This window comes from Colletes gigas, unplaced genomic scaffold (assembly GCF_013123115.1).
Source record: "Colletes gigas isolate AHSC1104 unplaced genomic scaffold, ASM1312311v1 Colletes_gigas_Sc00012, whole genome shotgun sequence".
NCBI lineage: Eukaryota > Metazoa > Arthropoda > Insecta > Hymenoptera > Colletidae > Colletes > Colletes gigas.
This window is the reverse complement of record NW_025106641.1, coordinates 7,949,888-7,965,126: the sequence shown is the minus strand read 5'-3', so window position 1 is coordinate 7,965,126 and position 15,239 is coordinate 7,949,888. Positions and strand designations below refer to the sequence as shown.

The 15,239-nt window shown below is 42.6% G+C and overlaps 1 protein-coding gene across 6 annotated transcripts in view; it reads left to right on the top strand.

Annotated features, from left to right (window-relative positions):
• Nucleotides 1-15,239, top strand: part of LOC122399109 — a 605,244-nt gene that overhangs the window by 388,452 nt on the left and 201,553 nt on the right. For all 6 annotated transcript variants that reach the window (XM_043399523.1, XM_043399526.1, XM_043399525.1 and 3 more), the window contains one exon: nucleotides 4,001-4,138. In XM_043399523.1, coding sequence (XP_043255458.1) covers nucleotides 4,001-4,138 — 138 coding nt within the window. The remainder of the gene's footprint in view (nucleotides 1-4,000; nucleotides 4,139-15,239) is intronic.

Below are 15,239 nucleotides of genomic sequence, written 5' to 3'. Positions count from 1 at the left end.
CTCATCCATATACATCGGGAAAATTAATATCTGAGCTTCATTCGCGCGCTGAATAAACTCGGTTGCGCGTTCGCTTCCTTCCACCGTCTCCTCCTTCTTTTTCTTCAAACTCCCGCCCCTCTGCCCCCGATTCCGGGCGACGGTGATCAACCCCTTGTCTTCGTACGCTCTTGTTCTCCCCGTGGTCTTTTTACCCCGTTCTCGTTGCGAGACACCCCGCCGCGCCACCGCCAGATAACACGCTCGCGTTTGTTAATAACTTCCTGGCCCGGAACTTTAATTCCAAAACGTCGCGGTGGTCTCGTATTTCTTGGCCCGTTCCGATTGGACGTACCGTGATCGCGTGCTTTTCTGCCCTCTTTCTTTCGAATATCGTAAATCGTGTGATTTATCCGGGGTCGAAGGGAAGCAGTTTCGTTCGATGGAAAATTTAACGATTTACTAATTTCGCGATTTATACGAGACTATTGAGAAAAGGTCATTCGAGTTCACTTTGGGATTTCTAGTTGATCTTTTGTACTCGTGAATTCTTTATTTATCAAAAATCAGTGTTTCACGTATGCGTTTGGGTTTTCGAAATAATAAAATTTATTTTTTTTCTCTTTTACGAACCATCCCCTCGAGGGATCTATCGCAGATCCTTACGGCGTGGCCCGTGTGCGCGTGTCCGACTCGCGCGGGTGTGATTCATCGATCTCGTAACTGGGGAGAACGTCCGGTGTACCTGGACCGCTTATATTTACATATTTAACTAACTCAACGGCCAGCAACGTGAACGCGGGCCGGATAATCTGGAATATGTTAATTCGGGACGAGGTGCATACCATCGCTTTGAATTAACGCGAACACTCCTGCGCGATTAGTGCGCACGGTCAATGTCGAGGTACAACAAAATGGTACCTAGCGTCTCTTCCGTTATCCAAGTATTCCTTGCAAGAGGTTTCCGGGAGGTAAATATAAGAAACAAACGCTCTGAATTTGATTTATAAAAAATGGCAAAAATGGCACTTCTGGTCCTGCATATGCACAAACTAAATCAATTTATTTTAATAAATTCACAATGAACATAATATATACAGTACATAGATTCATTTTTATTATGCAACTTCAATATTTATTCACGTTCACATTTACTGGCTCCTGACTAAAAGATTATACTCTACGAAATCTGTGTGAACCACACAATGTCTCGGAATCGACTATAGTGTAACGTTTACATTTCATTTGTTAGAAATACGTTTCTTGTCTACGCATTCGAATACTTTTGTGACGTTCGAAAACTGTACATTTATACTAAATTCTCTGTAAATTCTATATGTGTCATCCAGGTGTGTTTGCAATTTTACGTATGCATTCTCGAGACTCCTGAGTAACTTCACTGACAATTTTATTTTGAATACATTCTATTTATTAACGATGTAGATTGGATCAGTTCGAATACTTTCATGAGCTACCGTAGATAAATCTAACATCTTTGAGTATTAGAGAATTTTATTAAAATAAGTTACAAAGAATAGTATTTGGGGATTTAGCGAAGTTCAAAGGATCGAAAATGCGAGCGGGAATCAGGGCAAAGGGATGAAAATTATCCGAAGGAAAGCAAGTTGAGTTTCAGAGTGACTTCCGTCTTAATTTACGGCCCCCCGGGTGGCCTTAGCGAGGAAATTATCGAATTTCAAGTTCGTAACGCAGTCATCCTTCGTTCTTGAGAAAGCATTCTTAGCTTAAATGGTCACAGCGAATTTTCAATCGTTCGGGACATCCTTCGCCAGCAGCGACATCCTCTGCTTTTGATTGTTCCGAGAGTACACAAGGCTTCATCAAAATTGACCTCGGACGCTCCGTGGACGTTCCTTGCCTGGTAAAGTTCAAGGCCATGTTCATCGATCGACCCAGTTATAACTATTCGCTTCCGTACGACGTTAACAATTATTCGCAACTCATTTTATTCTTGAGCTTGCCCTGTCACTGCCATTTTCGTTTCGCGTATATTTCTCAGAGTAAATAAGTCATAATTGAATGACTAATGATGATAAAAATAGGTGTGTGTTTTTCATTATTATACATATATGTCGGAGAAACGACTTCATCGGAAATTAATCGTGGGCCATTCCTTTCAGATCTTATTTAAAACTTTATTAAAAGAATAATCAACGAAAACTGATGAGTCCTTTGTAGGAATTATTTAACTTTCATAGCACACGTCTTTGTCGTCCTTTTTATTCTGTTCTTTTCGTATATTTCTTTTTTCAAACATTCTGGTATCCAGACAATCAACTCACGTTTACATTTTTGAGGACATTTTTCACATCGATTATAATTTTATTTATACAACGTGAAGTGACATGAAAATTTTCTAATGGTTTACGGCGTATATATTCCCTATAATCTTGAGAATTTTGTGCCTTGTAAGATCCAGATGATAGAATTAACGACGACTCAGCTGTCGAGAGTTCCTCGATGGCCAGCCAGCACAGTTTTTCGTAATCGATCCGGACAGTTGTAACCGCGCTATCCATTATTTTTCTCGTTACCCGTGGCCCGGTGACAGATCTGTCGTAGAATCGTGGCCGTCCGCGTCTCGGTATAATCGAGTGAACGGGAAACGGTCGCGACGAGGGTCCGTCGAGCAGAAACGGAGTTAAGGTCGCTTAACGCTTAGGGGCTTTGTAACCTAAAATCCACAGCCAAAGTTTGGTACCACTTGGCAGCAGTTGTCCTCGGATCGCGAAGGCCACCTAAGGTCTCGAGAGATCCTCCACCGGTTGCTAGTTCTTCTGAGAGTGCTTCAGCGTTGTTGTCAGTGCGCCGTGGAAATATGCGAAAGCGACACTCCTCTCGTACCTGAGGAGTTCTCGTTTAACTCTTTAACCCGCTACACAACCTCGCCCGCGTGCCGCTACCGCCGATGGAAATGATCGATGAACTTCCTGAACTATTCTCGAGCCATGCTGGGGACCTCTGCTCCCTCCATTTATGGTAGATTACGTTCTATTTTTGCTTTCCTGGAAAGAAACATATCGAGAGTGATTATTAAATTCGAAAGGGATATTTTCATTAGTTTCTGAGAAACCAGCTTCTTGAAGTTGTCTTTCGTGTCTTCTTTCTTGCGCTTCTGTCTGACATTTATTTCCAGTTTCATTATTGAATGTAAATGGAAGTATCAATTTTACAGAAATGTCATTTCCCCTTTCGGAGTTGTTTGTCAGAGAAAATAGATCCTTCTTAATAAACACTGAAAGCTATTATTTTTACCGTTCATATTAAAATACACTATAAAGTATGTAATGTAAAAGTCTCGAATAGTTTGTCTCTTGTTTCCAGCATGAATTTGAGTTTGAGTGACGAGGAACATCAATTTTGACAGAAACATTGCGTCAAACTGTTAATAAAAGATACGAGTGGATTGTTTCATATAATAAGTAGATTAATAACACACAGTACAAAGTATAGTACATAGTTGCATAAATATTGTCCTTAAAATATTTTTAAAACCGATGATAAATCCGTGTACCCGCGTGATAGAGCAATTTCGCTTCTTAAGGTGAATGTAGGATATCGTGACGATCGAAGCCAATTATTTTCGCGCCATGGTTTTTGCGTTAGCACCATTTGCCAGCCTCGAGGTCGTCGAAACGCTGGGATGAATCAACGGACAAGATTTCGCTTCTGCGTGTGGCCTGGCCATAAACCCATGGGCGTGGCGAACGTATTCAGGAAAAGAGAATGATCACGAACGCACGCCACGAGCAATTTTCCGCATTGATTCATTAACCTCGTTGCATTTCACGGCATTGATTCCCAGAATTCTTGTGCACGCGACGAGAAGATGCTTCTTTCTGCAAAAGAGACACTGCTCGATAATTTCTACTTACTTTCTACAGTGTACGATAAAATTGATACTACGAAAACACTTTTAAATTATCATTGCTCGTAAGAGATTAATTTTCGTTTCGTGGTCGCGCAAAAATAATGTAATTTTTTTTTACACTGGTTTCAGGCAACGGAACTTTAGAGTTGTTCGATAGTGAGAGCGGGCCGGACCTCACGCTATCACCTCAGACCTTCACGTCAACGGCAGAGGCCTTCATCAATGACAATAGTGATAGTCTTGGTGTTCCAGGAGACAACGATACGGGTGAGTGCCACTTTCAATTGTATTTTTAAGGGATACGTATCTTACCGCCCCGTCTGACCATTACTCGACCCGTTCTACTTGCTCGCGGTAGAACAAAAACATCTCTGAAACCATTTGTTACACGGAAGCCCGTTACAACGATACTGAAACAATATACATAATCCAAGATAACGTTGAAAATTATCGAAATAGACTATAGTCGTTAAATATAAATTATCATTGTTAAATAACCAGTTACGAACGCGAACGCAGGGAACTAATTAATAGACATTGCGAAACAGAAATATTATACCGTAAGATAATATTCATTAATTAATTCCACAATGCGTAACTCTGAATCGATAATTCTCGGTAACACGGAAGTTAATGGGTATTCCATTAAATCGATAAGTATCTAACTCTGGTAAAGTAAAAATTAGAGTTTTTTAAAGAAGCAATGAGGGCATAAAATATAAATCACATCATTAAAATAACAATGTCGATACATTTATTGTGATTAAGTAGAATCATCGCTTTGCGTCATTTTAACAAGTATATCTGTTCCGACCACTCGAAGATTTCGAAGTTTCGTATCCTTCGTCTCATATCGAATAGAAAATTCTAATTTGTCCATTATAGTAACGAACTGGAAAGCAACCGGAGCACGTCAAACGGGGCTTCGTTCCTTTGTGCGCGAGGTGTCCATTTCGTCTATTAAATTTATCACGAGCAAATCAGTTATCCGCGGATCGCGATGGACGGGACTCGAAGTCGCGCGTTTTAATCCGCGCCGTTCCGAACTGCTTTTAACTTAATTGGTCGAAAGGGCAGAGGATGTCGATCGTTTAGAGTCGTTAGGCAAAGGCACCAAGGACAATGCATTAATGTAATTGTTGCGCGGCTCGTCAACAGGCGCAGTTGAACGGCGAGTTACAACTAGTTCGAACATGTCGGGAGAGGCCATTTCCGTGCGTATGCCTCGGTATATAATACCTATTGTTTCCTGCAAGTACAAGGGGACTGTTCCAGTTGTACACCGACTATAAAATGTCCGCATTGTTTCCCGCGGACAGCCTGCACGGTAATCAAGTCGCCTTTCTAGAACCGAGTGCTACAACTTGACGCTTCGATCGAGACTCGAACGTCTTAATCGTACCTTTCGTACTTGCGAAATAATATCAGAGAACGTACCTTTTATACACGCAAATAAAATACTAGATTCTTATATTTAATATCTCCAAAACGAAAACCATTTTAAAGTGAAGGTTTCCCCCCTTCTATCGGGGCTCGATTATGGAGAACACAGTAGCAGTCCGAAGTTGTAGCATTTACATAACGGGTTACTAGTTTGTTTATTAAAATGATACAACCGATAAGTAAATTACCCGGATAATTTAATTCGTAACGATTCTGTTAAATGTTTTCGACGTCGCTGACAATGATTATTTCACGAAATTTCGTTTGCTTTGATAGTCTGTTAACCTCTATTTAACAAGACTAACACGATTTCAATTAAGCCGGTTAAATGAGCTGTCGAAATTTGGATATACAGTCAACGAGAGCTAATCGGCTTTGCGGATGCAAACCGTGTAGAAATTACGATCGATAGGAAATCGAACGGGTTGGCTTTGTACGGCAACTTATCGGGGCAAGGACGGAGTCGTGGCCGCAAGAAACAACGGTTGTGTTCGTATCGGGGCGTAAATCGATCGAAAACAATCGAGACGTTTTTACGTTGCGTTTTACGACGTAGTAATGACCGTTATCGTAACAAGTATTTACGCGTAACGGAAATACGATGAGGGCCTCCCATCGGGATGCGTAATTGCGATGGAATGCAGCGGCGTCGCGCAACCTTTCATCCCTTTGACTCGTGATTCACACGCGTACCAGGAGCAAACGAGCGTTCTGGCCAAAAAAATATCGGATTTCAACGGGCGAGCCAACGTCCGCTTGGCCGTGCACGATGCCAAAAGCGTGTTGCTCGGCTGGCTGTGTCGAAACCTCGTACTCGATATGTTTTTCCCCGATACACGGACATCCTAATTGCCGTCGCGTGTCTCTGGGGTTGCTTCCTCGAGGAAACGAGGGTTCCAGGGGGAAGAAAAGTACAAGGGTAACTGGGCTAATGATCCACAGGTGACTGGCTCGATTCGCCCGACAGCGATTCATTACGCGAACATTTTTACTCGATGCTTATCGAAGATTCCGGACATTAGAATTCTTTGCAAGAGATTTTTTATTTCGTTGCTGTTGGTATAATGTACATCGGTGGACTAAATTATAGGTTCACCGGTCTTTGGGTGGAAATTGTTTCCTTTTTTAACACGTTGACCGCCAGATCAAATCCTTCAAATTGTCTATGAAAACGATAACATCTAGATTTGTTTTCTTTCACATCTAATTTTGAGAAATAATATTTTTTAGCTCATCAGTGAAAATTCATATCACCTATATGTGGTTTACAAACTAACGAAATTTGTTTGGGGATTGATGCGGTTATCCCTTTTTAAATTCAAAACAAATTCTGAAAAGTGTCCGCTACATGGTCTCCACGTTAAGTTATTTCCTTCCCACGACTCTAAACGCATCTTTTATGCCGCTATACCGCCCTCATGAAAGTGTATAAGGTTTATGGTGGCTAAGTGTCAACTGTTCGCTTCATGAATAATTCCCTTCGTTGTTTCTTCGAGAGTGTTCCTCATTGAATCTTGCTTTTGTGTCTCGTTATGTCCGTTTCGAACGGGTATTCTAGTTCGGCGTTTCCAAAAAATCGATGTTCCTCCGTGTTCCCGCTGCTTAGGGCCTTAAAAACGCGCCACTAAAGAATTTTATTAAAACCCGTAAAAATAACGCAGCTATAAGCATTTTACTGCCCGGGTGTTCAGTATGCAACGTCGCTGAAAGTGGCAACTGCGAAACTTCTCAAACTTTCTTGGAAATGATACAATATGGCGGGTTCATCGTTGATATGAAAGAATAGGTGGAACAAGATTCGAAAGGGCAAAGAAAAATCATTGAATCGGACAAATTCTTTAATATCTACTCAATTCTAATTTTCTGAGTGCACTTTACGTTTCATTGTTGCCAATTCAATCATCTTTACATTCTTAATCCGACGCATTTAGCATGATACATTGCGTCTGGCCCACGATAACTTTCGAGTGGCCCACGACGAGTTTCAAATGGCCCACGACGAGCTCTGAGTGGTCCATGACGGCTTTTAAGCGCCCCACGTCGACTTTTAAGTGCCCCACGACAACTTTTAAGTGCCTCATGACGACTTTTAAGCGCCCCACGACGACTCTAATTTTCTGAGCTCATTCTTGTCAATTCAATTTGATTCAATCATCTTTACATTCTTAATTCGACGCAACTGGTATGATACATTGCGTCTGGGCCACGATAACTTTCGAGTGACCCACGACGAGTTTCAAATGACCCACGACGACTTTTAAGTGGCCCACGACGACTTTTAAGCGCCCCACGACGATTTTTAAGTGACCCACGATAAAATGAACGCAAATCGAGTGGATGGGAATAGAGGATGACCTACAGCGAACGAAAGACTTTCGATGGGCCGCGTGGAAAGTTGAGGGGCGAGGATCGCCGTAAGGCGTAACTTTTGCGCGGGCGTAAGTTCGTTACAACAATTCCACGGAACTCGGGACCGCCGTTGGAAGTTCGAAGCCGCAGCTGCGGGCGGTCGCGCGCGCGCGCTGCGCGGTTATGAATAAATTTCGCCATGACGATATGTCATTTGCATATTACCTGGTACGCGACGGTCGAACCATCGTCGCGTCGAGTCTCGTGTCAGGGTTGGCCGAGTCGGGACGTTTGACTCGGGAAAATTGCGGGGAAGGGCGGCGATGTCGATGGTATTTCTCCACCGTTGTATCGATCTCTTGCTCGTTTAAGCCGCGAGACTTTTCACGGACAGCTCGAACGAGACACGCGTGTTCTGGGAGAAAGTCGAAGCTTCACGAACACCCGACTAGTCGAGAACGACGATTCTGTCGAGAATTTTTCAGTACAGGACTGTGTTGTCCAGTTACGAACGATCCAAGCAGGTATACAATTCTGAAACGATTTTATTCGATCGTTAAACAGATGTTTTGATTTTGAAGAATTCTTTATTATTCGGGAGTTCTTCGCGGTTGTTTTATGCACGAAAGAAAATGTTATCGACCGACGAACGCGGTTTTTTCTACAGGTTTAGTTCGTCGTCAGGTAGCGTCTCTGGCCATTTTTATGACGCGTTCGTCGCGGTTCCGGAATATTAATTCACGGAATTACATCGACGGGGTAAATAAAAACGATGTTATGGTAATATCCATCCGGACTGATTTTTATTTGACTTGCAATTCAAACGAGCCGCGTATAAACTGCGAAACATGCAAACGTACACCGACGTGTTTGCCGATGTGAGAAAAAGTATATTTTCATTTTCACGTGCAGTCACGCACCGCGAATTCGGCGAGTGACGAGCACGAGATTATTCTGTCCAGTCCCGTAATTTTCACCGTTGCGGAAGAACTTTTTCCCTGTTCGAATAATAGAACGTTCCCGCTAAAGCACTTGCTTCATTCGTTTACGGTTAGAATGAAAAAGACAAAACGGGACAGCTGCTTTCGACAAATTTCCAAGAAGCATCTATTTACTTCCGCCTTTCTTGTCTTTTGTTTTCGTTCGATCTGTCCACGTGTTTTGACCATTCGAACAGCGCGTGGGGTTTCGAGAAGATTGAATATCGGTGGTGGAACTGGACCAATAGTTTTTCTCGAGGAGTTATTACGGGGCACGATCATCCGATAGAACGTTTTGGATAAGCAAAGTTCGCATAATGGCGGCTCCGGCGTAATCGTCGGCCGGATAACTGATTTCCTAAAATTCGCGGCGAAACGAGGGAGCAAACTTTCACGGTGCTCCAACTCCGTAAAAATCCGATCGCCCGAAGTCGGTTTGAATCGAGCCTCGTCTGGCGTCCTTCAAGATTCATTAAACGAGTCCGTGAAAATGCTTCGCCAAACAGCCAGACGGTAAAAGTATTCCGTCGTGTACCGTATTAAATTCTACGAAACGCCAGGCAACTCGTAATAAGACATCAGACTGGCACGCGGACGTCGCCCAAGGGGCGGGAGGGAAACCCAGTTGGAAGAAAAAATACGGGAATCGTTGTAGACAGAGGAATATTGCATTCTTCTGTCGAAGCAATTACTCGCGCTGAGGTATCGTTCCTCCGTCGCCTTTACAGCGGAAACTTTCCGCGAAGAAAAAAAGCCCAAGAGAGAAAGAGAGAGGGAGAGAGACAGAGTGACCACTTTTCCACCACTACGAAATACTCGAGGCAAAGGATCGTATTTAGGACTCTCTCGTTTACCTTTACCCATTTTTCTCTTTTTTTTTCAGCTCGAACCACTTTGTCTTTTGGCGCGCGATCCGCTTGTTCCCGAAAAAGACTTCATTTCTGGTTTCAACCTGTGGCAATTTGTGTAACGTCTGTCGCGTGACACTATATTCAACAGTGAAAATATCGTTAACGGAAAGTGTTTTGGTATTTGAAACAAGTTTATTGCCAATAATGCAACTTTCGGTTCGAATCAGATTAGCTAGAGTTTCACAATTTTTACTTCAGAATTCTTCTGTACACTTCTATCTTTACAGAGCCGTGTTTGTCGTTCTTCCTGTACTTTGGATCATGTTTCCTTTATCTATTTGGGGAGACCGTCAAGTACGCCATCAAAAGGGAGTAACAGCATTGTAAAATAAGTACATAGTTATCCGAGCCCTTCTTAAACAATCCACAAATTCCTCGAGCAAGTATCCGGTAGCCAGCGACATAGAACTTCCATCGATTTCTTCATCGTTGTTTGATTTATCGAGCAAACGCTTTAAAGCAAATACGTTTAAGCAGAGTGGGCAAAATTTATAATTTCCTGGCTAGAATTCGGCATGATCGCTGTATCGCGTAGCGCAAAACACTGGTCATTTTTCAACAACCGTGTATTGCTTTAGGCTATGCAGATTTCCTTCGACATCGATGCATCGTTTTAAGCGCCACCGATAAGCTTTAATGGCTCTATTAATCGTATTCTGCGGAATAACATCACTTTCACGTTGGCTCCACGCTTGCAATTTACCGATATAAAGGAAATAAAAAAAGAATTATTATTCGCTCTTTTGAAATTAAAAGAGAAATATTTTTGGATGAATATAATTGCATTCTCGGGTAAATTCGACCTCATAAACCACATTTTATGATACTATTCTGGAAAGAAGCCTCTCGACATGGTTAGAAATACTTGCAATAACTAACAAAATTGCATAAATTTATATATATAGATCGTTTAGTAACTGGTACTACAAACTGTCCTAGGATCATTTTAGACTAGCAAATGAGTCAAAAACATTGTACGAAAGAATTGTATTCTTCGAGATTGGAGATCTAAAGGGGAAATATATTCTGGAAATATTGAATTTAAGAAAGGGACCGACATTTTCGCGAATTTTGATGGCACGAGACGCGAAAAAGGATTGTTATTTCCGTTAACTGGCTTTTCCACGCGACTTCGTTCCGCTCGACGGGGAATTTCCACCCTAGGTTCGCGTCGGGTGGTACGATTCAGCCCACGGTTCTGCTTCGTTGTTTTCCTAGCCGCCTCTGCGCTCGAAACTGCAACGACGCCCTCTTTTCAAGGTGTCAGTTTCAGGAGCGGCGGTTTTAATGGAACTTCCAGCGAGACGCGTCTCAATATCTCCTCGCAGCCGATTGATTTTTCTATTGTTCACCCTTTCAGCCTCGATATTAAGTTCGCGGGGATTCTCGTTCGCGCGCAGCCTCGGATCTATTATTTTCAGGTATCCACCTATAGGGAGAAGTTACACTTTGGCAGGGCTGTCTCGTCGATGGATTACGTACGCGATCTTAAACGGTTAAATGACATTCACGCGACACGACGCGACGTTCCATCCAAACGATCATTTAATTTAACTACGAATCATTTTGGAAGCAGGCGATTCTACTTGTAAAAGTAGATCGAAAAAGATAAATAACACTTTTTTATTCGAGGCTTATCGAGTCTGAAAATTTGACGCGTCTGACCATTAATCGATTTTTCTACTTAAACATTTTTTTTTTTAATTACTGCTACAAGCATTCACTTCACGGGTCAGTAATAAATTTCAATATTTTGTTTACATTATACATTATAGATACCGAACTTATTTTCAAATTTTCTTTGTTCAAACATCATATTTACCATTATCGTCGGTCTGAAAAATACTCAGCTTGCAAATATGAATAATGAAATTACACGTGAAATGTCAAATCTTGTTCCCCGTTTCCCCCGATAAAATTTTGCCAAGCGTCTGTATTGCGGCTCGTTACCGTTGATTTTTGCCTGCATCCGCCCTAATAAACTTCTGGGTCGCTGTTAGCAACAATTACCGTGCCGCCCCAATCTCGAAAGGTATTTCGCGCTCCCAGACGTTGTTCCCGCCTCGTTACAACGGGGCCAAGTCGAGTTTCGAGACGATGGGCGAGGGATCAATTACGGGTATGTCGTAAACATTCCACGTAACCCAATCGCGAACGCATGTAGCGCATTGAAGCTTTACGGGGGCTGCTGCGCGATCGTTTCGCCCGTCGGTTTATTGCTCGATATGATTGATCCTGTACCGTGTGCTGTTGCCGTAATTCGCGCGAAACGTTGGCTACCTTATTGCGGGCTGGCGGTCTCCTTTAATTCGGAGACAAGTGTGACGAGTGCTGACGAGTGAATTTTGGAAAGGAAATACTCCTTGTTATTTATTTCAGGGGAAGCACACAAAAAAAAATAGATATGTTTGACAACTCGTACCCAGAATTCAAGCAATATTTCATTTTTAAAAACGTTTCTCAACATCACGTAACTTGTACACGTATAAATATGTTGGTATCGCTGACTTAGCAGAAAATTAATTAATCTGTTCCTGGGTGAACGATATATATGATGGTGAGGCGAGGCATTTTGATGGAATCGTAAATATCTTCTCCTTGGCTTTCCTTAGCTTTCCGCCCAAGATAAACTCGTGCCAACTTTTTACGACGCGACTTCCGACTCTTCCCGCGCATTACATCAGGAGCCAATTCGATGTATTTTATGAATAGTAAGCTCCTCGTCTGGATGCAATGTCTTTACATTCTGCGTCCGTGTCTTGACAAGTAAACAATGCGATAAAACCGAGTGTAAGAGAAAATACCCTTTTTCCTGAACGTGTATACTTTTGAGGTTCCGAGCAGTACGTGAGAAATTAAAAATTCTTGAGCTTTTGTTCTTTACATCTCCGCGGGACGTTACGTGCCCTGAATAACTGATTAATTCGATTGCAACGACTTTCTAATATAATCTAATAACCGGAATTAAAATTCTGTTTTATTATTCTCGCGACCGACTTCGCGGTAATAAATATCGCGCCACGTTTCGACGGAAGGAAGAATATAATACGTATTCGAGGCTTCCGGCTCATTTCCTGCAAAATATGCATACCCTCGCAGCACGTGTATTGTTTATCGTCGACAATGGAAACGAGATCTAAATGTCAAAGATACAGATGCTCGCCGTAAGAGCGTTGCGTCAACACTCGTGCTTTATTCTCGAGATAAGACGACAGTTTTTATCGTTGCATGATTTTTCATTGTTCAGCTTGTTTCGCTTTGAAACTGGAGCATCCGCGAGAATGGATGTTTCGAATCTCGGGGTATTTTCCAAAGTGGCGGAGCTTTCGCCACCATTTTTATCTCTCGACTGGAATTTCACCTAACGCTTTGCGTTAAAAATAAAAAATTACGCGAAAATGTATCTTTCGCGCTTACGATTCTTTCCAGGCTTGTACAGTGTTTGTTATTTTATGTTTTTCAACATCATCTTCTTCTGTCTTTGTCCTGTAAATAGTATACAGTCAATTTAATGGTAGCAATTCCTGTCATTTCCTGTATAATTGTTTCAAAACACGTCCATACATATTTTTATATACGAAAGAAACCTGTAGTTCGTATTTTTACTAAATTGTAGAAATGTACTGTCACGGGCTGAAGTTTCCTAACTAGATCGATCGTTTTATATGAATCAGCCTGTAAACAAACCGGGCACGGTACGTTCCAGTCAAATATTTTACGTCCAGGTGGAACGTATCGACAAATAGTCGCGATCAGGCTCAGCTGACACGAAACCCCACAAAATGTGCTAAAATTGACACTGTCACGCCAGTTCGAAAGGGGGTTTGGGAGGAGGGGGGGAGGGATGTCAATAAACCGCTGTCTTCCGCGCGAGGCGTGTTTGTCCCGCGCATCAGCGTCAATACCGAGCCGTGATTAAACCGAAAGCTCATTTCCCCGGAAATTCCCCCGATTCGACGAGAAAAATTTCGACGTCCCGTTCGCGATAAATGTCCGGGGAATCCGTCGTAGGGAGCAGCCGTTTCGCGGTGGCGAGGACACGCCGACCCATCGTTCCAATCATTTTTCGCGCGATAATGGCGTCACTTCCGGTTGCAGCGTCGATGACGCGCGCACGGCGACCCAGATATTCCTGTCGCGTTACGAACCGATTTTATCGGAGCCTCGTAAGCGGTATAACGAGCACGATTAAACGTACTTTATACATGTTTTCTATAACGATGCTGCAGCAAAATTAATTTATGGAAAAATAAATAATTGGAATGCAAAGTCAGTCTTATAAAAGTGTTTGGGTAAATTCATCTTTTTCTATCAGAGTGGGGTTCTCGATGAACAGCTGTGTGCAATAATTTTTTAAAAGAAACAATAGCAGGGAATAAGAACGAAATTGTACGGCGCGTTACGAGGGTGGTGTTCGATTATAAATTGTTTGGTTCGATTAAAATCGAATGATTCGTTGATATAGCGGTGGAGGATAGAGGGGAAAAGAGTCTGGTCGGCCATATCTATCGCTGGGAAACTCGTGACCGCTTTTTCACCACGGCTGTCTCGTTTCGTTCGTGGCTGGTCTCCTCCTCGCTTTTTCATCCCCCTTCGCGTCCAACGGGCGAAGAGAAATCACTTTGCCGGCAAGTCCTCCGAGACTCCGCGCTTTCAAACGCATCGGGATTACGTCGGAACTTATGGATTCCTTATCCAATCTCTCGAACTACCACTCAGCGTACCCTCTCGTCGACGCTCGTAAAAGCTCGAACGTAATGAGAGGGCGAGGATCGTTCGGCGTCGACGCAGCTGTCGCGACGCCCGGTGCCTCTGGTGAAATTGTTGCGACAAATGGAGAGACCGTTTCAGAGGAGTTCGGTTTTCGCGTTCGTGCTCGCCCCCCCGTCCCTCGTCCCTAATAGATGAACTTCGAACAACCGGGCCCGGGGAATGAATACGTCGCGCTGAGCCGTCGAAGAGGAGTTTCAGACCGTCCCTGTCGCGCGTTTAACAATTAGGTATCCGCTGGCGCGATTTCGAATTCAAGGCGGTGTCGTTCGAAACCTGCTGCACCTCGGTTTACACGATCGTTCGGTTAATGCATTACGTCCTACTACCAGTCCCTGATATTCTTTTCTATTTTTCCAAAATACGTTTTCTGGGACAATATTCTAAACAGCTGATACGAGATGTAGTTTCAGATTTAAGTCAAGTTTGGTATAGGTTTGTAGAGGGTTTCATGGAAAATTATTTCAAGCTAGCATCGAAGAAAATACTCCATTCTTTGTAAAAGATTATATTTGCAAACTTATAGTTACAAAATTTTCATATTAAATCTGTATATGTTATTATATACGACTATATTCGAGTTGCAATTCGAGTTTTCTGACCTCTGGCACATATTTTCCCAACGCTTGGTATCTGATCCCCGACACAATATCCGGCGGTAACGCGTAACAAAAGATACGGCTCAGCTTCCGCAGGAAATTTAGACTTTTCGCCAATGATAACACGAATCGAGCCTTAACACATCACAGTGGTCAGAAACGTATGTTTTATAGTCTGAAATCTGAAATATTAATAGGATCAACAACGTCTGAACGTGGGAGGATATCACTAATGATTCTTAAAATGATTCCTCAGACGTGATTCGTAAATTGAACCTTTTTCCCCGTCCGCGATATCAGCTGGTGTCGAATTTCG